The sequence below is a fragment of the Sarcophilus harrisii genome, chromosome 4, assembly GCF_902635505.1.
Source record: "Sarcophilus harrisii chromosome 4, mSarHar1.11, whole genome shotgun sequence".
NCBI lineage: Eukaryota > Metazoa > Chordata > Mammalia > Dasyuromorphia > Dasyuridae > Sarcophilus > Sarcophilus harrisii.
In genome coordinates, this window is record NC_045429.1 from 459,314,431 (window position 1) to 459,341,395 (window position 26,965).

At 47.4% G+C, this 26,965-nt stretch overlaps 1 protein-coding gene across 10 annotated transcripts in view; it reads right to left on the reverse strand.

Moving 5' to 3' along the window:
• AGAP1 (ArfGAP with GTPase domain, ankyrin repeat and PH domain 1) overlaps positions 1-26,965 on the reverse strand; it is a 615,139-nt gene that overhangs the window by 135,593 nt on the left and 452,581 nt on the right. For 8 of the 10 annotated variants that reach the window (XM_031968800.1, XM_031968799.1, XM_031968801.1 and 5 more), the window contains one exon: positions 20,623-20,784. The exons of the other annotated variants lie outside the window; for them this stretch is intronic. In XM_031968800.1, coding sequence (XP_031824660.1) covers positions 20,623-20,784 — 162 coding nt within the window. The remainder of the gene's footprint in view (positions 1-20,622; positions 20,785-26,965) is intronic. 10 annotated transcript variants of the gene reach the window in all.

Consider the following 26,965-nt stretch of genomic DNA (forward strand, 5'->3'; position numbering starts at 1 on the left):
GCACCTAGCACAGTGTCTGATGCGGAATAGCCCCTTAATAAATATTTGTTGAAATGAATGTTCCAACTCTTAAAGGAGGTGCCCTTTCTAATACCTGGTTACCAGGAGGATGGAAGGAGAAGCAACAGAGTAGAGTAAAAAAAATCTTGGACTGAGGACCAGAGTCTCATGTCCATAATAACGGGAGCTCTACGAGGGCAGGGTCTGCTCTTGCCTTTCCTTGAACCCAGAGCCCTGAGCACATTGTAAGTCCTTCACAGATGCTTACTGACTGGCTGCCCCTTCTGGATCCTCACAGTTCTGCATCAATGGTTCTACTGACCAGGGTCGGAACAGGTAGCTTCTATACTGGGAATTCTTTACACTGATGAAATCACAGGTCATATTTTTTTTAAAGGGGTGAAGGGAAGGGATTGTATTCCTTGGTAGAAAACGTTACTATGTGATGAATTAATCAAGCTATAAGCATTTGTTATTAAGCACCTACTGTGTGTTATATACTGTGCCAGATGTCAAAGATCTAATGTTCCTGATGAAGCATTTTCTCCCACAAAAGTAATAGATTTGATTATAGTCTATAAGTAATTAGTCTGTTTGAATTCTGATACCAGAAAAGTTCCGGTCCCTGACCTGTGCTCTCACACACACCATTGATCGGGCATAACAAAACTGCCCAACTGCTCCTTCTTCAGTCCCTGGTTATGCTCGTGGGTTGCGCAACGACTTAAGTGGGGGTATCCATTGCATCAAACACTTGAAAGGGGGCTCTTCAGATCCTAGGAAACGTCCCCTCCCAGTCTTCCACACCTGGGCCAAAACAATGGCCGGTTTCATCGTCTCCCATCGAGGGAGCCGGAGCTCCGGCTGGCCTCCCTCTGTCCCTCCCTCCCCCCCCTCCTGCCACTGTCCCCATCATGAAGACGCTTTGAAGAGTTGGATTCCGTAGGTAATGGAGCCATTGTGACCTTGCACTGAGGGCTGTGTGATCTTGGTATGAGCGACGGCAGCTAGCCTACAACTATGCCCAGCTAACGAGTCAACTAATCTCCCCTTATTAATTGAAGCAGGACTTTGATTAAACATGAAAGAACAGATATCCATCAAGGATGGTTAGCCAGATGTTCTGCACATATCCACCAACAAAAGGGCACGGACGGGCCCAAGCACACAGCCCGGGTGTTCCAGGATGGCTCTCCAGCTGCTGCCAACCTGGGGACGGGCACTCGGAGAGCAGCAGATCAAAGCGGGCATCGAGTCTCGGATGAATGCGCCCGGGAAGCGACTTTGAGGAAACGAGAAGTGAGAAATCGACAACCACAGAACCCACCCCAATAACTCCAAATGGGGATGCAGCCTGTGAAATAAGCGAGGAGAAGCTGGCATTTTGAACAATTATTGCCAAGAGGCTATCTGTCTCTCCTGCTGTTTATGAATTTAGCTAACATGCTGCTAATGACTAATGACTCCCGTATCCATTTGATGGAGATTTTAAGGCTGGAATTAACCTCTCACCCACTCTTCCTCAAGAGCAAATGTTACCATCCCATTCCCGGGCTCCCAACAGGCAGCAGGTGAGCCGTGTTATGGCGCCATTTATTCTAAATGGAAAATTTACCAGGGAAAGATGAAAATAGATAAAAATGCTAACGGATTAACCTTTTCATGGGCACGGAACTTTGGAGAATGGTGAAATCCAACAGTAGCAAGAACAACTGTTATTGCTTTGCATTTACTTGTGACTCAAAGTATCATAAATAGAAAAAAATGGAAGAATTTATTGTCTTTTAAGTGACCGTTGAAGGCTGAGAGATTGAGCCACATAAAAACAACCTCCAGTTGAACAGTGAGACATCTTGATTTTTCCTCCTCAAGCCAAATCTGAGATTAATAGGACTTGACTCTTTCTGGGCCTCTCAGACCCAATTTCCTTGACCAGAAAAAGTATTAAATCTGAGATGTTTAAAAGACTCGGAGAGACCACAAAGAAATAATTCATGAGGCTGAAGGCCTGGAATGTCAAGCTAAGGAGACTGAATATTCTTTTTCTTTAGATATGGAGGAACCACAGACATTTTAGAACAATAGAATAACCTAGTCAGTCAGACCTGAGGGCTAATAAAAATCAGTCTGGTTCATCTCCCAATCTTCATCGCTATCAGTACTTCATGGGGTCGCAGATGTGGAGCTGGATCTTAAGAGACTCTTGTCCAGTCCTCTCATTTGACAGAGCAGACTTGGCTCAGGTCAAAGAGGTAATACTAAGTGTCAAAGTCAGTAACGCAACCATGAAAGTTAGGAAGTTCTCTAGCGTTACTAAATAAATCTGTGCATAAGGTAACTGCCTGGGTCTTTGGTCTGGAACTGTGAGAGCAGGAAGGAGTCCAGAGGTATCCTAGTGTAGAAAATCCTTCCAACGATGCCATTTACTCCCACTGCAAGTAAAGCGAGGAGAAATTCCAGGCTGGGGAGGCCATCTCTACCAACCCTCTCATTTCAAATATTTTTAAGGAAACCAAGGCATGGGAAATTAAGTGATTTCTCCAAGTCATACCAGTGGTAAGCTTTGTGAGTCTTACTGGCACCAGGTCCTCTGACCCAAAGCCCTTTCTCTTTCCATGGGACAGTCCACCCCCACTTCTTCAGTTCCTGTCAGGGAGGAGTCTGAGGGAGGCCAGGTGCCCAGAAATGCAGAGGCCCAAACCTGACCATCTCTGCACCTCCCTGATCTTCACTGCCAGTGAAATACTAAGAGAAGACACAATTTCCCTCTGCTCTCTTGGGACAGCGTCACGTTGCAGGGTATTATTTCAGCTGCTGGTTGACACTGAGCTCCCAGAGGCTCCCGGCAGCGGCAGATGGGAGGGGGGGCACACCTTTTAGAGGCTGGAAATGTGGTCTGCAGGTGGATCACGTGAGCTGTCCCCTATGATGCCCCCCACCCCAGACTAATTTTCTCCCTGTACCATTCTGATGGAGTCACTCCATGGCTAAAGAACCTATGATGGCTCCCTAGTCCCACATGCAATCTCTTCAGGCTGCCATTTTGTTTATGTGCAGGTTGGATTACATTGGTCATGGACGTGTAACTGTTTCCCGTGTTCCTGAAATAAGCCTCCAGACCCATCCCCAGAATGTCACCTGGTCTCACTGGAGCACTTGGCTTCTGCCTCTGGTCTGCACGGTGCCTTCTGTCAGGAAGCGACATTGAGACAGTCTAAAGAAGTAGCTAAGACCACCACAAGCCCCGCCTTCTCCAGGGGCAACTAGCCTCTTCTCCCCATGTTTCTGTATTCTGACTCACGTCTCATTAGGCATGAGCGCCTGCGAGCACCTGGGGTCCAGGGCTCTGTCTTACTTACTGGGAGAGAGCAAAGAGTCATTGCTTCGGCATCAGAGGACCCGGATCCAGGTCCCCCTGCTTGGAGTTATGAACCCTCTGGGTCTCAGGGTCCTCATCTGTAAAGTGGGGTGACAAGCCCGTCTGCTGGCTTTCAATCTGGTTACATTTAGCAAAGTGCAGAGAGCAGCTGCTGAATGGTATTTGATAAACCAACAAAAGGATGGACAAAGTCGATCTGAGGAACGTCTTAATGAACAAAGGCAGCCCGGCCATCGCGGAGTCCCAGCGCTGGCGCCGGAAGGGCTGAGGCCGTGCCCTCCTGTCCAGATGTGGAAACTGAGGCACACGGAGAGCAGGAGCCCGCGGGTGAGGCAAGGCTGGACAGCAGCTTTTCCCCACTCCCAGTTAAACTCCCTCTTTCATGCGCCACCAAGATGCTCTCCAGCCATTGCCCCCTTAGGCTGGGAGGCCTCAGGGGGACCCGAGTGCAAAACCTGCCCCAGACGCTCAACTGCTGTGTGACCTTGGGCAGTCGTCGATGCTTTTCTACCTCAGTTTTCTCCGCTGTAAAATGGGGATGATGTCGGTACCTCCGAGGACTGTTATGAGAATCAAGTATTCTATGTATACAATGCGCACATAGACATTTTATGTTATGCTACATTGTTATATTACATTATATTTATTGCATCAAATAATGTATTGTTATATTCTATGATAATAAATTATGTCGTCATATCAAATGATATTAGACTATGTTATATCACATATCATACGGTGCTGTGTTACATCATAGAGCGGATCATGTTATACTATATTGGATTGGATTGGATTGGGTTTTGCACATCTGAAGCGCTACTGACGGCCGCCGTCCTCTTCCTCGCCTTCCTGCTGCCCTCCGACCCTCCCGGAGGCTCCTCCTCCCCCTCTTTCCTCCCCTTTGCTCCGGGCGCAGGGATCACAGTCAGTGGCCCCATCCAACTGCCTCCAATTCCTCCCCTCCCCCCAGGCCCCATCCCCCCTTTAAGTCTCGCCTTCCCCGCAGGGACAGGAAGCCCCCTGGGGGCAGGAACCGCCCAGCTTTTGTCAGCCCCATACCTACAGGCTTTCACTCAGACCCTCAGGCCCCGCCCCCAGGCCCCATCCCCCCTTTAAGTCCCGCCTTCCCCGGACAGGAAGCCCCCTGAGGGCAGGGCCCGCCCGGCTTGTGTCAGGCCTGGTACCTTCCGGCTACAAGCTTTCACTCAGACCCTCAGACCCCGCCCCCAGGCCCCATCCCCCCCTTTAAGTCCCGCCTTCCCCGGGACAGGAAGCCCCCTGGGGGCAGGAACCGCCCAGCTTTTGTCAGGCCCCTACCTTCCGGCTACAGGCTTTCACTCAGACCCTCAGGCCCCGCCCCCAGGCCCCATCGGCCCCGCCCCAGGCCCCCCCCCCCAAAATCCCCCTTCCCGGGACAAGCCCGGGGCGGGCCCGGCTTTTGTCAGCCCCCCTGCCACAGGCTTTCCTCAGCCCTCAGGCCCTGCCCCCATCCCCTTAAGTCCCCCTTCCCGGGGACAGGAAGCCCCTGGGGCAGGGCCCGGCTTTTCGGCCCCCCTCGGCTTTCCCCGACCCTCAGGCCCGCCCCCAGGCCCCATCCCCCTTTAAAGGGCCTTCCCGGGACAGGAAGCCCCCCTGAGGGCAGGGCCTGCCCGGCTTTGTCAGGCCTGGGCCTTCCCGGCTCGGCTTTCCTCAGACCCTCAGACCCCCCCCAGGCCCCCATCCCCCCAGGGTCCTTTCGGGACGGAGCCCCCGGGGGCGGGGGGCAGGGCCCGCCCCGTGGCCCCCAGCCTACAGGCTTTCACTCCAGACCCTCAGGCCCCCGCCCCCAGGCCCCATCCCCCCTTTGTCCCTTCCCGGACAGGAGCCCCCTGGGGGCAGGGGCCTGCCCGGCTGTGTCGGCCTGGGCCTTCCGGCTACAAGCTTTCCTCAGACCCTCAGACCCCGGGCCCCATCCCCCCTTTAAGTCCGCCTTCCCCGGGACAGGGGCCCCGGGGGGGGCAGGGCCCGCCAGCTTTTCGCCCCATTGCAGGCTCCTCGACCCTCAGGCCCGCCCCCAGGCCCCATCCCCCAGGGTCCAGCCTTCCCGGGACAGGGGTCCTGGGGGGGGGCCCCCAGCTTTTGTCGCCCCTCCTCAGGCTTTCCTCCAGACCCTCAGGCCCCCCCAGGCCCCATCCCCCCGGGTCCCCTTCCCGGGACAGGGGCCCCCCTGGGGGCAGGGGCCCGCCCGGCTTGTGGGCCTGGTCCTTCACAAGCTTTCCTCGCCCTGGCCCCTGCCCCTCCCCCTCCCCGCCATTCCTCCCTTCCAGGGACCTTGGCTTTGTCCCTCTCCGCGTTCCCTCCTTCTCCCACACCGGCTGGGGATGCGACACTTATTTTTGTCTGCGACAAAGGACCGCCCTTCCCATCAGGCACCGCGGCCCCCTCTCGGGAGGCCGGGGCTCGCCCACGCCCCTCCCCCCCTTTACTTCCCCTTTTGCTGAAGCAACATCCGGGCCCCCGGGCGAGTGTTGGGGGGTCAGAGAAGGGTGCGCTGCCCCGGCCAGAGCCCGGGGAGACGGGGGCTGCCCAGGCCCCTCCCCCTGGCCCGCCTGCCGGTCCGGCTCCTCCCCCCGCCGGCTCCTTGTTCCGCCATCGTCACTCTCACTACCCTGGCCCATCCCAGGGCCCCCGGGAGGCCTCCGCCTGCGGCCCCGGGCTGGCCCTCCCGGAGGCGGCGCGCTGCGGGGGGCGGAGGGGGGGGGGCAGGGCCGTATCCCCCTCCGTCTCAGACGGGTGTCAGCCAGGACTCCGGGGAGTGTCCAACCCACAGCCCGGCACGGAGTCCCAGTGAGCGCTGGGAGCAGCCCCGATCCCGGACCGCTTTAACCCGAGAAGCGGGGGCAGATTTAACCCGCCCTGGCTGTGTGACCCTGGGCCAGTCACTTACCCCAATTGCCGCAGCAAAAACAAGCAAACAACAAGGAAAGGAGAAGCATCCCACCATAATCCGGCAGCGCGCATTCCCGAGCACCTACTATGTGCCGGGCACCGGCTAAGCGCTTTATGACGCTTAACTCCTGGGACAGCCGTCATTGTCCCCATTTCGCAGATGAGGAAACCGAGGCAAGCAGCCGTTCTCACAGCCCCAGCCAGGGGTTGCTCAGCTACGATGTGGAGTCGGGATCCGACTCCAGGAGCCCGGTCTGTCCGCTGGGTCCCTGGCTGCCTAATTAAGTCACCTCGTGTTACCCTAAACAAGCCGCGGGAGGGAGCTGCCCTTAGGAACTCCACTTTGCAGGTCAGGGAACGGAGACGGACAAGGGAACGGCTTGCCCCGCACCCACCGCCTTTCCTGGGACCCCATCACTTCGCAGATGAAAAACAGAAGCCACCAATAAGGCAGCAAACCTGAAGGCAGGGTTTGAACCCGGGAACTCCAGGCCTAAGCGCAGCCCATCGGCCCCCCGCAGGCCCAGGCCGAGCCTCTGACCAGGACTCTTATGCTGGCGAGGGGACAGCGGCCTTCCCTTCCCAGCTCCTGTGTTTCCAAGTTGGGGCTTCCAGTAGGTCTCTGACACACAGATGCCTCATCAGGAAAACGGGGCTGACTGCAGGGGCAATTCTTACCTCCTGCCAGGGCTTGGGCCATCCTTGCAGAGTTTGTCCCGTGAATTATTATTATTAATTACAGCAGTTAAAGTGCAGGGCTTAAATGCTATGCCATTTAAGTGTTTGTTATTCCTGAGCTTCCGTTCCTCCTCATTACTGCACTGACAGGGTTTCCACTGGCCTACTTAGGAATTGAAAACACAAGCATGTGTGTCAATAACAAAAAAGGCCCTTGTTTTGTGTCTAAGATTCTTTTGTCCCCCTCAGGACTTAACAATATTCTTTAGGTGATAAGCGCGGTTCCAATTTGTCCCTTGGTCTCCCACATACTGTCTTTCAGCCCAGATTTTCTATTTGCTGGGAGGCTGACTTACAATTCCACATCATCCTTGGCCCTGAACTTGGCTGCGCCTTCCTCCCAAACTCCTCTGTCCCGTCCTTCCCACCGCTGTCTCGGCAATATCGTCCACGTTCCCGCCTTGACCCCCCACCACTCGCGCCTTTATTCAATTCCCCTCCTCTTGACTATCCAGAAATCATTTTTATGACCTCCCCAAAGCCACACACAACCCATTTTCTCTCCTCCAGTAAAGGGAATGCAATTGTTCCCTTTTTATTCCCGGCCAGATAAAGCCAAGTCAGTTTTCTTTTCTAGTCATCTTTAGTTTCTGAATTTAAAAAATTGAGATTTTATCTTAGCATTTAACAATATTTTACATAGTTATGAGATTTCCTATTTTTTCCAATTCTGCCGCTCAGAGCCTCTATTTCCCTCAGATGATTTGAATCATTTCTATAAACATTGAATTTCAATTTAACTCATCAATTCAATAAACAGTAGGTGCTTACTATATGCACCAGAAAGTCTCTGTATTATTTTTTCTTTTCCTTCCTTCTCCTTGCCTAATCAAATTTTCTGATTGCATTTAGGAAAAATCGTGTGGAATCAAAGAAGAAGGAGGAACTCAAAGGCCATCTGGGTCAAACCCCCATTTTTACAGATGGGGAAAGTAGGGGAGTGATTTGGCCAAAGGCACATCAGTGACACTCAGAGACAGGATTTGAACACGAGACTTAGAAGAGCTGTAAGAGGGACCTTCGAGGTCCTTAAGTACTTCACAGGTAAGGGCAGTGAAGCAGGCCGGCTTTCCTAGATCTCACACACAAGGCCGGAAATCTGGCTGCTGATGGGCTCACAGATTTTTATTTAAATGGGAGGATCTGGGAGGAAAGAAGCTTCAGAAGAAGGATCATGTTTTCTGGGTCTCCTGGACGTGGGTATTGTCTAAGCAGAGACGTTCCTGCCAGTAGCCCGGACATTCTCCATCTGCCCCGGGAGCATCTCCACGGAAGAAATCTGAAGCCCAAAGGGCTGGCGCTGAGTTGGGTAATAACCCAAACCTTGAATCTGCAGGGGGTGGGCTCGCAGCAATAATGCTCCCGAGATGGGTGGCCGGCGCACGGCGTCGCAGCCTTGCAGATCTCATCTGGCGGGCCCGGGCGGCCCAAGCCCGGCTGCTGGGGGCTGCCACCACTTTCTGATTGATGGGGCCTTGACATGCCCCTCAGATTTCAATTCGGCTACAATGCGCCGGCGGGGGGAGAGGGAAGCTGACGCAGAGCATTAGAAATGGGCCCGGCCAGTGTTCTGAAGGCAGAGGGATGCGCAAAGGGAGAACTTCTCCTGTGGAAAGTCCCACCTCTGGGGAAATGGCTCCTCTCCCTCCAGAGTTCTGCACAGCCAACTTGGACAAGCTGAGTCCTTTAGTAGCCAAATGAATGAAAGAAGGCAGGGTGAAAAGATGGGGGGTGGTCCAGAGCCCAATTACAGGCCTGGAGCAGACTAGGACAGTGGGAGAATGGGAGGATGTGGAGGACCCTAAACATTAATCTTATGTCTGTGATCTGACACTTTTTTAAGACCAAAAGAGGCCAAATGACTCAGTTTAAAAAAAAAAAAAAGATGAAAAGACAGAGTTTAAAAAACTGTGATCCAGGAAGCTGCTGGACTGGGATTCCTGACCAACTTCTACAATAAGTCCTTAGTGGAATAATTCAAGGAAATGCAGAAAAGGAAAATCACAAAGACGCAGCATGACTTTGGCCAGAGTGAATCTCATTTCCTTTTATCAAGAGGACTCCTAAAATGGTAGCTCGGTGTTTGTTACAACCAATAACTCATGTGATTCACGTGTAGAAAAGATGGACGACCATTTCTCTGTGGATGATGGCCAGGTCCACACATCCCTGAGCCACGGTCCCACAGCACCAACCTTTAGACATTTGAGCCAGATGTCCAGCGCACATCTCAAAACAGAACGCATCTTTTTTCTCCCTCCATCCTCTTCTCTTCTGATTTTTCCCATGACCACAGAGGCCGCCTCCCATCATCTGCGTTCCCCACGATGGCATCTTTCCCAACTCCTCTCTCTTATTAACATCAGTCAAACAGAACTCCACATGATTAGTCCCACCTCATTTTTCTTGGACTGGACACGTCAGTGACATGGGGTAATCGCAAGTGAGCCCACTCCCTCTGCAGTACAGGTTGGCTCCTTCACTCCAAATCACAGTCTTAGAGAGAAGGGAACTCACCTGGGTCAGACTCAGTGAGTCAGAGAACTAGAACTAGGTCTTTCAACTGGAAAGCAGCTTGTCTGTCTGCCATATCACCAAAGGGTCACCAGGTGGTGCCATATAGTGCACCGGCCAGAGTCAGGAAGGCTCGTCTTCATGAGTTCAAATCTGGTCTCTGATAGACTCAGGGTGAATGTAAATAACAATTGTTTCTGTTTTGGCCCTTCCCTCCCAGGTTTTTTTGTTTTTTTGTTTTTTTTAATTTATTATTTATTTTTTAATTAGGTAATTCTTTGCCTCAAATTTTACTAGCCTGAATCACTAAATGGGTGTTGCCTCAGTCAAACCAAGAATTAATTAATTAAGATCTTAATTAAAAAGGCCAAGGTCTCCCATTGCATCCCAGTGGTCCTGAACTATATCTTGCCATTGGACTCAGGTGGATCCAGAGGAGAAAGTGAGGCAGGTGACTTTGCACAGCCCATCGTCCCTTACATCTGACTCAATCTCACGGCACAGCTTCGTTTCCCAGATGTTGGGACACTCTTTGAGAATGATTTTGTGACTCCATTTACCATAGTTTCTTCATCTATCAACAGTACTGGAAAAGGAAATGCAAACTCTATTTCTTTGCCAAGAAAACCCCCAATGGGGTCAATGAAGAGTTCGACATTACTAACAAATGACTGAACAACAAAATACCACCAAATGATTTGAATCATAAAACTACCTAAAAAGCAGGAGACATTAGAATTAATTAAAATGACAGTAATACCAAAAATAATATAGTTGACATGTATATCATACCTCATATCTGATCTATTATTTGATCCTTTACAATATTTCACTAGACTGGGCTCATCTCTGCTTGACAGCTAATCAGGTGAAAGGAGGGAGGGAGATCTAAATCCAGTTTTCTCTTCACTCTAAGGATGGCATTCTTACTCTTAAGTCCTCTATGGGAGAGCAGTAATAAGTTTAAGATGTATTTGGAAATGGAATGAAATATCCTTCAGTTGACAAAAAAAGGAAATAATATTTTAAAAATAGAATTATAATGGCTTCCATGAAATAAATATACAATCACTAGTGAACTGCTGGGAATTATAACTTCGTTTCTTTCAAAAGAATTCTAATTATCCAATCTCAAAACCAGGATTCTTCAAGATCAATTAAAGCTGCATCAATAATCAAATATATTAAATATGCATCTTTGTATAAAACAGTCTATTTTAAAAGTCATTTAAATAACCATCTGTTTTCTTATAAGATATTAAATTTTTATCATCTTTATGTAATGAATATTAATATCTCCTCTTCTAATCTTGGAAGTCAGATAATAGAGCACAGAAATAACCAAGGAGAGAATGGAATTTCTTCCTGGACAGAGAATCCCCAAATAACTCAATCCCTACAAAAGAAGGGAAAAGAGGAAAAACAAAGTAAGAAAAGAGAATTAGCTAAACAGTCACCTCAACCTAATCAATTTAGTATTTATTGAGCACTTACTCTCTCCCAAACTCAGGGAGCACAATAAAAAAGCAAATCAGTCCTTGACTCCAAGGACTTATATTCTAATGGAACAGAGGGGAAGATTCTGAATAGCTCTTGATCCCTTCCAAATTCTTCTCCATTATCGGTTTGGTATTCTATTTTAAACAATCAGTTCTCAGATCTGCCATGGATTCTTGTAACCCATCCCCTCCCCTACTCCCATTTCCCTAGTTTCCCTTTTTGGTGAGATTTAAAAAAAATATTTAAGGAGAAAAAAAAGGGGTTGGGGGGTAAGGAGAACCCGAGGGTAGCCATACTGAGGGAGATTCTTGTATCATCTCCACCTTCCCCTCAAAAAAACAAACAAAAAAAAACTTTTGAAAATCATGGGTAATAAAAGATTTTTATCTCTAGGATTAATAATTTTAGACAAGTAATACAATAACAACCTCAATAATAAGAAGCCATTCTGGGATACTTAAAAGAAATGCCCCTGAAGGCGGTAAAGTTGATATTCTCCACTGTATTTTGCAAGAGCTGATGCATTTAACAAATTGATTTGGGTTAGGGAGGATTTGTTAGTTTTTGCTTCAAAGTAGGATTGGTAAATCTTGAGAAGTTACTTCTTAGATGGAAATTTTGTCAAGTCAACATGCCTTGTGTGCCATACTCTATACCAAGTGTTGGGATACAAAGAAAGGCCTCAAAAAGCACACAGTCTAATAGGAAAGACTTTCTATAAACAATTAGGTATAGGATTGCCCAAGACATAGCAGCTTTCCCTTTAATGATTGAAAGACCTGGAAGAGGATATTCTAGAAATTAAAGGAGCTTGGATTGCAGCACAAAATCTACTACACAGAAAAACTAAGCATCATCTTTCAGGGGAAAAAATGGACATTCAATGAAATGGAAGATTTTCGATCATTTCTGAGGAAAAGAACAGACATAAACAGAACATTTGATCTTCAAATATAAGACTTCAAATACAAAAGAAGTATAAAAAAGCAAAAAGGGGAAATTATGTTTTTAAAGATTAAAATGTTTCCATCCCTACAAGGGAAGATGCTACGCATAGCTCTTGAGAGCTGTATCTTTGTCAGGGTTTTAATGTGATGATATAATAACTAGATACATATAACCTCCATAAATACAGAGATGATAAATTGGGGAAGGTGCTAGTTTGAAGACAACGGCATTCAGACACAAAATAAAGGACCCACACAAATTCAGAGATACAAAATCAAGGATGAAAAGACGAGTTCAGAGGTTTTTTAAGAGGCCCGCCAATTCCTATCAGTATATCTGGGTGATCAGTCAGCTGGCAAGCATCTCTCCAATCTGAAGGCCTTGCCCACAGTCTGGTACACAGCAGGTGGTTAATAATTGTTTGCTGACTGACCTGCTGATTTACAGATGAGGAAGTGGAGGTCCAAAGGGACATCTTTTCCAAACTCTCATGAGCAGTAAATGGGATTTCACTCAGTCTCCTCTCAGCAGCAGCCCCTTTACAGTGAACCACCGACACACTAATGAAGACTTTGCAATGACAAATTATCAACAAATTGTGTTGATGTCTCAAGGTATAGTACACATCATCCGCTTCTGATGACTGAGGGTTGGACTAGACAAAGTGTCTGCCATATTGGAGGTGCTCGTCACCCTGCTCAGCCTCCAATGGTGGGTAAAATCATTTCTCATCCGACCCTCGATGAAAGGGAAAAAGAAGGGGAAGAGAAAGAAACCAAATATGGAGGCTAACTCCAAGCCGTGGTGCCTCCTGAATGCATGAGCCTAAGAAGCCTTTTTGGGCAAGAGATGATTGTAGTGTGCGGAACATCTTGGGAACGATGGACTTGTGTATTAATAATGGCTAGCTTCGGCAGCGATATGGGGAGAAAGCCCATGTGTCCAGGTCTCTCTCTGATATACACACACACCTGTTAATTTACACAAAGCTGGCCCATGCCCACCCAGGCAGCGGCGGTGACCTCCGAGAACTCCTAGGTCTATAGGGAAGCAGAGACTGATAGCAAAGAAAAAAATTCAGCTGCCTAATCCAAAATGTAGCTGATGGGCCTCGCTAAGGAAACCAATTTAAATGAAAATGTTCTATTCTCTGCAAGGGATATTGGCTTTTTTAAGAAAACCATTTCTAAAGGAACTTGCCTGGGGAGGAAGTTTGCAAAGAAGCTGTTGCTAGTAGGAACCAGGCGACAAAGAGTAAATGTCTAAGAGTGACTGAGGGTCAGGAAAAAAGGCGTAGAATCTTAGAAATGGAAAGGATTGGGATCTTAGAGACTAGCTCGTCCAACCCTCTCCCCAGAGCCAGAATCGTCACTAAGATATCGGGCAAATTTTAAAAGCTGTGCTTACGGCTCCTATAGACAGAATGGGGGAAGCAGCATCGGGGTCAGATCTGCCCTCCAACACGGCACAGCCACAACCCCTCAGTGTCCCTGGATCCTCCCAAGGGGCTCTGGACCCCTCCCGCAGTTGCTAACAACTCTAGGTTCAGATAATGGTTGTAAATGCATAAAATAAGTTCCCAAGGACACTCCCTACACTGAAATAAAACAATCAGAATACCGAAGAAGAAAGATTCATGAAGCCTGAGCAGAAGTCAGGTTTAGAAGACTGGAAGTTGCAAAGGGCACAGGAAGGCAGACTCCGTACACTGGTGACATTACAGTCCATCCTGTCTGCCATGATGTTGCGATGCTCATCAGTGGGGACTGTTGGGCTACAAGGAGCCTGGGAGCTGTTTACAGGTGGGTGTCTGGGGTGGCCATTAACATTATCTCTAACAGTGGGCATTGTGGCCAAGAAGGCAGACTACCTCATCCGAGGACCCAAAACTTCCCCCGGCTGGTTCTCCTTATGAGGAATAACCAGGGCGTCCCATGCTCGGAGGGACAACTCTCCTGCCCCAGCCCCTGGGTCTCCCATCCTCCAGGCTAAGCATCTCTCGTTTGTTTCTTTCTGACGACCCTTCACCTCTTTGGCCATCCTTCCGATACTTCATCAAAGTCTCTTTTAAACTGGCCCTGGATAGAAAACTCCAAATGCCATTCAGCCAACGGTGAATATGATGGAAATGTTCCTTCCATTAATTAGGATCAGTCTTCGGGGAGCGAGAGGGGCCTGAGAGGTCACTTAGTACCACCTCCTTTATTTTACAGGGAAGAAAGAAAGGTTCCAAGAGGGGAGGGGGCTCCCTAGTGCCATGCAGCTACCAAGTGACCCAGCCGGCCCGAGTAACCCTGCTGCCTTACCCTCCCACGTACACGAGCACCGTTGTCTTCACTCTGCCTCCGAATTAGCCACGACACATTCCTGGCTCTTTGCGCTTTGTAGACAATCTGAACCACCGTGCTCTGCTTCTCAATGACTGGCTAAACCTGCTTCTGTTCCTCCTCCTGCTCTGTCCCATGGAGGTTCAGAACTGGGACTTTCCCCTCATCCCTGCTTAATTTCATCTTGTTGGCTTCATTCCCAACAGCTCAGTCAAATCTTTTTGAATTCTGATTCTCTCATTTAAGGCATTTGCTATTTTTCATGAATTTATTTTATCCACTAATTTACCATCCAAGTCACTTTTCCCACGAGGAAATGAAGTCTCAGAGTTTCACGACTTGCTTGAGATCAGCAAACGAGACAGGATTGCCCAGTGATTGCTTCTTGCGTTCCAACACAACTTCACTTTTGGTGAAAGTTGTGCCATTTGACCATCTCTGGTATACGTGCTCAGGGAGAGCAGATGGAACTGTGGGTGAGCTAAGACATCAGATGCACTCACTCCCTTCTCCTCTCTTTGGGAAGCTCCTTTAGCATTCTTTATTTCTCTTCTGTTACAATTAGAAAAGGGAAGAACCAGTCCTATCAGAAAGACAAACGAGAACCATTCCTTTGATCAGCTTCATAATCTATGAAAGATGTCAAGTGCCAGCGCTTGTCTGATGCTCAAAGGGGAGCCGCTGAAGGTGCTCTGGTGGTAAGTCCAGCTCGAGGATTTGGGTGCCAAAGATAAAAAAAGGTGATGTCCGAGTAAAGGGAATGGTAGAAAAAAAGGAGAAAGGGACCAAAGGGCACCCAGTAATTCATCAACATAGCATGACCTGTAAGAATCAGCTCCTTTTCTGGCTAACCCTACTTATGTTTTGACCAAATTCAAACCTCTAAAGAATAGGAAGTGTGCTAATCTCTTATCTAAGGAAAAATAAGTCCATGGATTTAAGAATTATGATTTCCTGGGGGCTCTGGGTAGAGACTGTACTAGGTAGACAGTCACCCACGGAACCAAGCCCAAGAGAGTGAAGACCCCAGTGATCTAGTCACCAGCTGGATGGTCAAAGACCTGAACTCCAGATCATCAATCATGTTTCCCTCTATAATAAAAAGCGCTTTAAAGAAGGCAACCCAAATAAGCAGGAACACTTCAGGTTTAAGGTCCCAAGCCTCCTCTGCTCTAGGCCAGAATATTGTGGATGTTAGCAGGAGGAAGAGCAGCTTAAGAAATGTTTAGAGAGAACGGGCTTAGCTCTAAGCTTCCATAGCATAGGAGCAGAAAGATGAGGAGATGGGGTGTTTATCCACATCAGTGACAAAGCAGCCGTCATCCAGTGCCCTGATGGAAGCCAGTCTGACGGGAGGCAGGCTGAGGAGAAGTTGAACAGACATCCCCAAGCCTGTTTGGAGCCGCTGCCATATTGATTAGGATGGTGGAGCAGCATGGGAAAGAGACAAATTGTCCTGGAGAGGCGCTGGGAAAGCTGGGTCAGGAAACCATGTCTCATTAGGAAGAAGAAGCTCAAGAAGAGATGGAGGGGTTCGGGGATGGGTTGTGGCCTCCAACAGCTATCCAGACACAGCTGCCCCAAGAACAATCCCCAATATCACCAGTGTGGCTGGGGGACGGCGGGTCAAGTCTTTTAAGCTTAGATGACTCACACACACACACGCACACACACACACACACACACACCCCACAATGGATTTCTCCTTGAAGCAAGGGATGACAAGGAAGGATGCTACAAATGGCTGCTGTGAGGTTTCTGGGGGCCCTCCCTCCTTACCCCGGCGCAAACTCATAGATAACACTTTTAGAGAAAATTACCTACAGAGGAAATGATTAATCAGGGAAAACCAACAAGCACACTTGCGGTAAGATTCCAGAAAACCTTCCACCAATCGCCGCTGTCGAGGTAATTGTTCTAAATCCATCAATAAAGCTAAGCTGCCCCTTCATTGACTGCAAACACCAATTTCTTTCACTCGGGATTATAAGTTGATGTCCACAGTCTCCCTTCTGCCATTAGGGTGATAAACAGTTTAAACTACATCAGGATCTGACATGTAGATCAATTCTGGGTCCATAAAGAATCTACACAAGGGCTTCCTGGACAGGGATTTACTGCCACCCGTTTTTATTCTCTCTTGCTGGTAAAATTACTTCTGTCAAACACTTACGAGAGTAAGAAAAAATGTAAAAAAATTAATTTTTCATGGGCCACTGGAACGGCCTTCTTCAACGCAGAAGCTGAGAGACGAATATGTTTCCACATTTTAAAAAATTAGGCTGGGCAGCAAGCGTCACACGGCAAAACTGTGATCTCGTTCCCGATTCTGCGTGCTCTCCAGCCGACAGCCACCTGAAAAGCGGAGGGGAGCTGTCGAGATCTCCCTCTCAGGGCAGGCGCGGGGGCCTCACGTTCCCAATGCCAAATGATATTAGACATTTAATTTCCAACCTCAGGTACTCAAATGTAAAACCTTCCAACACTAATAGTCATAAACCAGTGGGGCATTCCATTGCGCAGAATGGATTTTTCTATTTTTTCCTCCCTTAATTGAGCGGCGCCTCCTGTTTGGTGGCTTGGCCCACGACAAAGTAATTTATCTAATTAGGAGCCTCTCATGGCTGCTGAAAAAGACAGGAGCCCCAGGATACCTGGCGAGCCAGAGGAAAAGACTTTGGAAAGTTCTCTGGAGCCACTCAAAGTATTAATTTAGTGTGGGAAAAGGGTGCCGAGAATAATGGGAGCCCAATGTGACATATGTTTTCTCTGTGATCAAAGTCGGCGACAGTCAGCTGGCATGTTCTCCAGGCTCCTGGAATCAGAATCCCGAGGCTGTTTCTCTTCTCCCCATCCCTGCTGCCTACAGAGGTAGCTTTTTATGACTAGCAAATTCAGAATTCTTCATGGGCAGGGCCAAAAAGCTGAAATGAAAAAGAGGGGTCATTTGGGTGCCCGCCTCCTCTAAGTCTGTGCTAATGGTACCCTCAAAATTAAAAAAAAATTATCGCACATATACATTGTGCTTTTTCCCATCATTTTAGCAGCCTATGTCTGCACTCAAGTCAGAACTACAGAGCTAGCCACAGGCGACACCCTTCTGAGTCTGCACGTGACGACATGTGGGTGAGGAAAAGCATTAAAGATGGAGAGCCACCATTTGGCAAACCCAAAGGAAGGGGTTTTCCAATAGACTGGGAGGTCCTTAGGGGCTGAGATTGGTTTGTGCCTTTCTTTGTATTCCCAGCACTTGGCACAATGCTTGGCACATGGCAGGAGCTTAATATATACTTGGTGACTGGACTTCACATTTTTAAAAGAAAACTAATAAAGTAAGCTCCATGGTTTGCTCAGATGTTTAATACTGGTTCTAATAAAACAACTAATAATAAAAAATAAAGAAGTAGAAAGAGAAAAAAAAAGTAAGTTAATGAATTCTCATTTCACCAGACCACACTCAAATGTAAAGATTCCATCTCCCCGGACACCCCAGTTCAGCTTGCATCACGTCACTCTGATGCCTTTTTCTATTTGATAAACGCGAGTTTCCTTTCCTTGGGGGACCTTTGGGCTTTGGCCCATTTTGTTCCAAATGTTTTTTCTCTGCTTTTGCTGTTGTTGTTTGTAGATTCATAAGCTTCTAGGGAAGCTAGACTAGAGATGAAAGGGATTTTGGACCCAATTCAGCCCAATCCCCTTTATTGACAGGTGAAGGTCCGGAGGTCCAGAGACTTCTCTGAGGTCACATAGCTACTAAGTGGCCACATCACAATTTGAATCCAGATCCCTTCAATTTCAAAGCTAAATTTCCATGGTATCCTCTGGCTCCCGAGACATGACAGACGCCAGTCTTTCTTTAAACCGTGGCTTCTCCTGACGGCCCAAGCGGCCTACAAATTTGCCAGGCTATTCTTCCCACACGATGTACTTGGAAATTTATCTTGTCTCTGCTGACTGTAAGCTTCCTATCGAATCTTCCTTCTTGAGAAGGAAAGTGTGGGCCCCAAGTGCCCACTCCATTACCAGCTACTTCCCCTAAGAGTACTTGCTTTAAATACCTGAGTTGACTGACTTTTGTTGCACAGAGGAAAGATGCGAAGGGTTAGAGAACACTCAATCTACTTAATTGGCCTCGGTGTAATAGCTAATTTAAATATGTGTAAGCAAACGCTGCAGAGGAAATCATCTCTAACAAAAGGATATTTACTTAGAAGGTTTCGGGTTTTTTTTTTTTTAATCATGGAGTTTTAGATCGAGTAATAAGGTTTATTCCAAGATGGTTTGTTTAAAAGGCTGCTTTAGCTTAATTTAATTTATATTTTAATTTTGTTATAAAGTCAATGAATGATCTCTCAAGAAAAAAAAAATCGTGAGACACTGATGTGGCAGGTAGTATCACAGGACCATGGTGTTTGGCGCCGGAAGGGACCCCCAAAGGCCATCTGACTCAAGGTACTCACTGACAAAGGAGGGAACTTAGGTTTGGAGAGGGCTCTCACTCAAGGTCACATGGGTCCAAGGGGGAGGTGCAGCCTTGGAACCTTGGTTAGACATGACATAAAGCTCACAGTCCAAGATCACAGACCTTCTAATTACAGATCAAGCAGAACATCACCTCCTGCCCAAGGTCACAGAGTCACAGGAGTGAGCCCGAGAGCCAAGAAAATGAGCTGAGGTCCTCTGGCTTCCAAACCCAGGGCCCTTCCCCCTAACTTGCTTCTGGTAGAGCAGAACCTTTTCATTCTGGACACGTGGCTAGAACCCAACAACACATTTCTCCAAAGTAAGAATGGGCGGCATTTTCATCCCAAATGTGACGTCCGGCCTGGTAATTCTCATCTGCATGTCACCGAGAAGGTGTCGGCACAAGGAGGTACCAACACAATCAACACCAGCACCACTCACACACCAGCCTGCCTTAAATTTGCTTGCCAGCCGACGACTCCATTGCAGATAACGAGGGAAGCCCCTTCTAACCAAGTGGATGGACACATTTAAATTCAAGAGGTAGCCCTGAAAGGAAATGGATGGATCCAGGGAAAATAGCTGATGCTTTCAGGGACCTGGGAAGAAAGCAGAAAGCCTCGCCCCACCTACAAAATATCAGGGGAGGTAATAACCGGAATTTATTCATTTCCTCTCTTGCACTATGCTCGAGACCCGGAGACTTGAGGTGAAAGGCAGAAAGCTTTCCAGGGTCTCTTTGGGGAGGGAACGACAAGCACTTGCCATATACTAAATGAGCTTTTCTCCGAGGAGAAGGAAGAAATATCGGTGCTGAGAAGCCGCCGGCGCCCGCCCGGAATGGGACACCAGAGTGGTTTTCCAGTTCCCCTTCCTGAGGCAGGAGCCCTTCCCTTGCCTCCTTTCTATAGCACCCTTTAGAATGCCTCTCGCAGATTCTGTGTCTTCCTTTCCCTGGGTTCTGAAATATTTTCCTTCAAGGCTTTCTCCGGGCACCATCCTGTCAGCCAGGTCTGGAGTAAATAGAAATAAGGAGGATGTTTACCCAAAGCAAATGGGCTTCTGTAGCAGCTGGTAGGTCTACAGGGAAGACGGGATGCTGAAGTCTTTTAATTAGTACAAATTATGCTAAAATTACTCTAAAACCCTATCTGACAGATTATCTACAACAGTGGGAATTCCTTTAAATACCGGTGAGCAGGCTACGGCGAGAACGCCACGGGCAAAGCGCATCTCGGCAACCCAGGATTCCCTCCATGTTGCATTATTCATGGAGTCATAGGAATGTCAGACACTTTACATGTGCATCGCTATTCCCCGTGAAGGATCCATGGGGTTCTCCTGGGCTGGGGGAGGTTAGGAAGGGGCTGGAAGCTCAGCGGCACCAAGGATCCAGAAAGAGGAAGGCCTCTCGGACATCTTGGGAGCGCACCACGCCAGCGGAAAATGGACACGGGATGAAGTGCATGGAGAACATTTTCTTGAACGCAAAGAAGGAAGATCCCTGAATCCCAGAATTAGGGCGGACAGGGGCCTCATTATGTAGAACCCCCTCATTTTACAGACGGAGAGGATAAGAGATGGGCTCCAGATCACCACCCGGATCGGGATTTGAACCAAGGTCCCGTGACTCTTCCCGCTGAACCACGAGGCCTCCGGGAGTCCGGCTGGGGTTTGGAGTCTTGAAGGAGTCTGATTGAGGTCCTCTGAGCGAGGGTCCGATTTGGGACCTGAGAGCGGGGAGCGCCAGAAGGGAACCTCAAATGGTCCGACCCGCTGAGAATGCAGGCCGGCAGGTTCTGTAAGGAAAGAGTCCTCTCTTACCGCTGCTGATGCCCGAGTTGGCAATGACTGTGGCTTCACTCCACTGGTCGGCGCTGGAGACGGAGTAGGAGCGCTGGTGCATCCCATCGGGGCGCGTGTTGAAGGACACTAAGCTGACGCCACTGGCCATCTGAGACACAGACGCACTAGCAGTAACATTCCCTAGAAACAAACAAGGAAGGTGAACAAGACCGCGTACCACAGGCCTGTAGAACACACAGTGACTTCGAGGCGCCGGCCGCCACCGGGAGCCGATGGGGCACGGCGCCGCCTCCCTCACCCAAAACAATGAGGCATGGGGCAAGGCCGGGCTGACCGGAAAACCGAGCAAACGGAAAACCGACACGTCGGCCAATGGCCCAGTGGCCACGGAGCCCTCCGCAGCCCCGAAGGCTAAGAAAGCGGGATTGAAGGTTCCCGGCTCAGCTCCAAAGGCTGCCGACACAACCGAACAAGAAGGATGGAGACCCAGTGGGGCAAGGGCCTGAACAGACACTGCAGAAAATCTGAAGGGGCCTAGTGTGCAGCCCAAGACCTCAGGGCGCTGAAGGGGACTGCGTCAGGACTCAGCATAGCTGAGAATGGGGAGTCATTCCATGGGAGGACCAGGAAGCAGCCTTCTTTTCTTGCCATCTTTGCTAAGTGCAGCCATCTCCACTGGCCCAATGTGGACAAGTGCTTTCAGCATCCCTGCACTTTGGTGCTCCTGGAGCTTTTTCTCGGGTACCAATCGAGTCACAGCTTTGCTAATTAAAGGGCCAAGCCCCAAAGAACATGGCATCTACTGCTGGACTTGTTTCCTGTAATGACTGGTTTTTGCTGACACTCCCTATCTGTCTGTCTCTTTTTCTTTCCATATAAGAAGCGATGATTGTGGATAGTAGAGGGAAAGGTGATATGTTGGAAAATAAAATCAATAATAAGAAAGATAATGAGAAAAATTTTAAAAATTGGGGAAAGAACCCTTTCTTGAAACTCAATGAGTAAAGGCAGATTCTTTGACTTAGGGCTCCAGGAGACCCTGAAATGCCTTAGCCTCTTTTGAACTTGTTTCCAACTATATTTATTGAGAACAGACCCCTTTTTCATCAACCAATGGTTGTTTTGAGAAGGGATTTTTGATAATATTAATGTTCATTTATAACCTAGTATCATACATGCCAAAAATACACGTGGTTTTAATTGCTAAATACGAATATCCACACATAATACAAACAAAATTCAGACAAAACATAATTTGTGGATAATCTCACCACAAACATTTGCTGTGATCCTCTCTTGTTTTTATCAATATAAGAAAACCAATAATTTCAAAGTGAAAACATATTGATCTCCTGGAGGAAGAGATGCTAAAAGCCCATATACTACACAAAAGTAGGGAAATTGAAAAAGAAAAAAAAAAAACAACATAAAAACAAACCAAGAAGAATCAGACAAGCTGTAGACCCGGGACATAGACATTAGACCAATGAAGGAATCATATACGGGAAACAAAACAATCAGCAAGCCACAGAAAACAACGCAAGATATGCTCCATGGTAAAAAGAGCTCTGAGAACGCCTCCCTAATAGAGCTTATCAACATACATTTATGAGTCATTTTCATAAGAAACTCTCGACAATCACAGGAAAGAAACACTAAACGAGCAAAGTACAAAAGAAAACAACTGTTTTCATTTCACATTCATTAAACAGGCAAAGTTGATAAAAGACAGAAATAGTTGATGTTGGAGACTCTTGGAACACAGGCACACGGACATACCCTGGTCGTCAAGTTTGGAACAACCATCCCCCAAAACAATTTGGAATGATGAAATCAGAGGCCATAAATATACCATCTATACAATTTAACCTGGGAGTTCTATTATCATGCATGTAAACAGTGGAGGTTAATAATGGAGGGAACATAGCTATATCTACTTACAGAACACCTTGCGGCGGCACAAGACTGGAAACAAAGTGAACTCAGACAAAGTCAGGAATGGCTAAACATTGTGAAATAACTGTTGTTGTGAAATAACTGGACATGTTGCCCAATAAGAAATAGATATGTTAATTCAGAGAATCACGGGAAGATTTGTACATTCTGATTCAGTTCACATGACTACTGCAATGGTGTCTTGGAAAAATCCTAAAAGAATAACAATTCAAATGAAATAAAAGTAATTGTGATTCCCCCAAAATCCATGATGAGCACCCGCTCCCTCATGAGAGGTGAGGGATGAAGAGAAGGCACACGGGAGTACCAAGAGATGGGGAGAGGGTGTGTGCTACAGGCTTTGGCTGTCTTTTCTTTCTTAAAAGGGAATGTGTTTGCTGGGATAGGTTTGGAGTCTTCCTCCGGAGGTGGCTATAAAGACATCACTTTAAACAGTTAAAAGAATCCAAAGCAATCCCAATAGACCAAGGACAGAAAATGCTGTCTACATCCAGAAAAAGAACTAAGGAGACTTAATGTACAAATCAACACATGCTATGTTCACTTCTTTTTCCTGGTTTTTAATCTCTCCTATGGTTTTTCCCTTTATTCTGATTTTTTTCTCCCAACATTATTCATAAAGTAATATGTATTAAAAATAAATAAATTTACTAGGAAAAATAAAATAACTGTAGACAAAAAAAAAAAAAGACAGTTAAAAGAAAGAGTTCTATGAGAGTATAAAGTATTCATGGGAAATGGTTCCTACCTTCATAGAACTTCAGCCTTCTGGGGGAAATGACACAGACAAGTACCTCAATATAAATGTAAAGGTGAAGATGATAAATACATTAGAGAAAAGGAATTCAGGGGTCAGCAGAAAACTGAAAACCTGGGAGCTACCTTTGATCCCAACTCTCACTTGGAATGATGAACTACCTATAAATGTTGTTCTTGATTCCCTTCCTCCATCTTTTCATCTGGGGCCACTGAACATTCAACTGTAGGATCTTGCAGGGGAGCATCCCGATCTTGGGGAAGGAACAATGCAAGGAACCCTAGGTCAGGAGGTGCGACCTGGACATTGAGTCTGAATTACTGTGATTTCAAGCCTGGCCTTTCTTTTCTAGTGACCAGGCCACAGATACACTGAGCTTCTCGGGAAGCCCAGAGATGGCTGACACACAGGCCAGATGGGCACAGTAGATAGATAAGACTGTGTGACGCTGGGTGAGTGACCCAACAAAACCCAACAATATGACCCATTGGTCATTTTTAATGTCCTCAGACCTCAACTCCACCTCCTGACAACACCTTGGGAGAGTTGTGACAGTCATCTTGTCCCTTATTCTTTTAACAATTCTACCGCCATCTGGGGGAGGGGGTGAGGAGGAGGGGAAAAATTGGAACAAAAGGTTTTGCAAGTGTCAATGCTGAAAAATTACCCATGAATATAACTTGTAAATAAAAAGCTATAATAAAAAAAACAATTCTCTCCAAGATAGAAGGGGCTTGGTGAAGTGTCTCCCCAGCTGTCTCCCTAGCTTCCCCATCTCTCCCAATTTCTGAACCTTCTTTGTAAAGTCCACACTGATGGATGACTTTTCTGTAGTTCTCAATCATCTTTTTGGACAGCTAACCCTTATCTGGAAAGCCTGTATCCTCAGCATCCCATTCTGGACAGCACGTCAGTTAATGGCCAAGGATCTCTCATGAAGACCCTGTTGAAGTGATGGCTTTCACTTGGCCACCAGCTGGTCTTCCTCTGAAGTCTGCAGTGCACAGTCCCTCAGCTTGGGAAGCATGGCGGATGGGGCCCGGTGACTTCCTGCAGAGCTTCTGGCTATGTCTACGTTTGGTGGCCAGTTTGGGTCCAGAGGAGACAATGGCCAATCATGAAAACAACAACTCATCGACATGGAGAGAGCTGACAAGTGCCCAGATAACCAGAGCTCTCCAGCCCAATTCTCCTGTAAAAAGTTTCTCAAACTCTCTTTTTCCTATCTCCTCCCTTCAGGGAGGGGGTTCTACAATACCCTCCTGCCACAATGTCACTTGTTTCTCTTCTAGTCTTTAGGATGGAGGTCTAGATCTGGAGACAGGAAGAACTGGAATCCAACCCTGCCTCTGACACTTCCTAGCTGCAATGCAGCTTACTGGGGCCTCGGTTCCTTCCTCTGTAAAGCGGGAAGAATGGTATCCGCCATGCTTATTTCAGACATGTCTGAGTCTCTGTGACCCCGTTTGGGGTTTTCTTGGAAAAGCAACTGGAGTGTTTGGCCATTTCCTTCTCCAGCTCACTTGACAGATGGGGAAACTGAGGCAAACACAGTTACATGACTTAACCAGGGTCACCCTGCCAGTAAGTGTCTGAGGCTGGATTTGAACTTGGGGCTTCTGACCTGGCGCTCTATCCACTACACTACTCACCAAAAGACAGGGATACCAGGAGGGGGAGGTAAAGAGGGAGCATATTCTCAGCGTATTAGATTGCTATTGATTCATCCATAGAAATACTGATTCCCAGTTTTATGTGCAATCTCTTTATAAATGGGAATGTTCTTTGTATATGGGAATGTTCTTCTTTGTTGATGTTTTGTCAAATTTATTTTTTTAAATTTAAGTTAAAATTTTTCATAAAGGATCTTATTTATTTTTTTTAATATCTCTACCCTAAAACCATAGAAATGAGTTCCCCAAGCAGGCACTCTCTATTGAGACTGAGAGAGAAAGTTTCAAGTGTGAAAGCTAACCCCTGGTCTACAACTTTAGGCTAGAAATCACTGAGCTATCTGCTGAAAATGAACAGCGCTCTGGTAAGCATCTCATGCCAAATTTACCAGAGCCGGGGCTAATGAGAATAGTGACTAGAGTCCCTTTTGAGGGCTTTAAGTCAACACAATGTGATTTCTAGATAGCAGAGCCATCTGTCCCATCTAAAACAGTCTCAGAGACGCGTGTACTTTCTTAAGCCTAGAGGAAGATCTGCAGATCTGAGTGTTCCTGGGAGTTTTTGCAGTGTTGAGTTTTTAGCAAAGATGATCCTAATGGCCATTGGGAACACTCTGTACACCTCCAAGTCCCATATAAATTCAAGCCGTTTTTATTGTTGGTCTCCTCATCCGGACTAGCTGTGTGGTGGGTGTGGGGGAGTTTCCAGGATAAGGACTAATCTCATTCTCGGTTTTGGACAAGACGAATCCATCAGCAGATGAGGAGAATGCCAAGCACAGAGTTTACCCAGACGTCAGCAAAGCTACTGATAGAGTTTTCAAGGAGCAATAATCACTCCTTGGACAACCCTCCTTGGCTAAGACATCGTCATTCTTCTTATGGAAAAGAGGGATCTGCATTAGGCCCTAAAACAGTCAGTCAGATTTGGGAGGCCTGGGATTGACCCTCTGCTGTTGAATTTCTGCATAGGAACTGCAGGGGACCCAGTGGGAAGGGATGGGAACACTCGGGGTGACCCAGTGAGGATTAAAGGCCCCTTACAGGCCAGAGCACTGAGCTGAATCCAAGAAGATGAAGTCTGGCGGGTTAATAAATGGAAAGTCTCGTACTTGGGCAGCTCCAGGGAACCACAGCACACAAAGTTCTGGGCCTAGAGTCAGGAAAACTTATCTTTCCAAGTTTAAATTGGGCCTTGGACACTTACTTGTGTGTGACCCTAGACTAGTCAATTAATCCAGCTTGCCTCAGTTTACTCATCTGTCTAAGGAGCTGGAGAAGGAAATGGGGAACCACTCCAGAATCCTTTCAAGAAAACCCCAAATGGGGCCACAAAGAATCGAACACAATTGAAATGAACAGCAACAAAACATCAGCTCCACAAGTCTTGGATGGGGAGACAGAAATGGATCTGGGGGTCTTGGAGGATTCAAACTCAACCTGAGCCACCCTGGGAGAGTGCCCAGAGAAGGGCAGCCAGAGCGGCGAGGGCTATGTGAGAAGGGAGAGACCCGAAGGCCCCCAGGAACAAGGAATGAAGATTTAGGCTGGATGTCCGGAATGGAGTGGAGCCTCCTCCGGAGGTGCTAGGGCTTCCCTCCCGCTGCTTCCCCACAGGCTGAGCCCCTCCCACCCATGGGGGCTTCTTTTTAGAGAGGATTCCTTCATGGCTGCTCTGGTTCTGTGACTCTTAGCACCCTCCAGGTGGAGGGACCAAAGGATCCCAAATTGGGAGCTGGTGGGCTGATGTAGGGCAAGCCAATCCCATGGGAGCAATATAAACTCCTGGAGGAGAAGGGAAAAAAAGGCAGTCCTTTTAATATATATATATATATATATATATATATATATATATATATATAACATATAACACGTTAGATATGTTTTATATAACACATATATGTTATATATATGAATGGGAAATGGGAAAGGGAAAAAGAAACTCCTTTTTCATATATATATAACACGTTAAAAT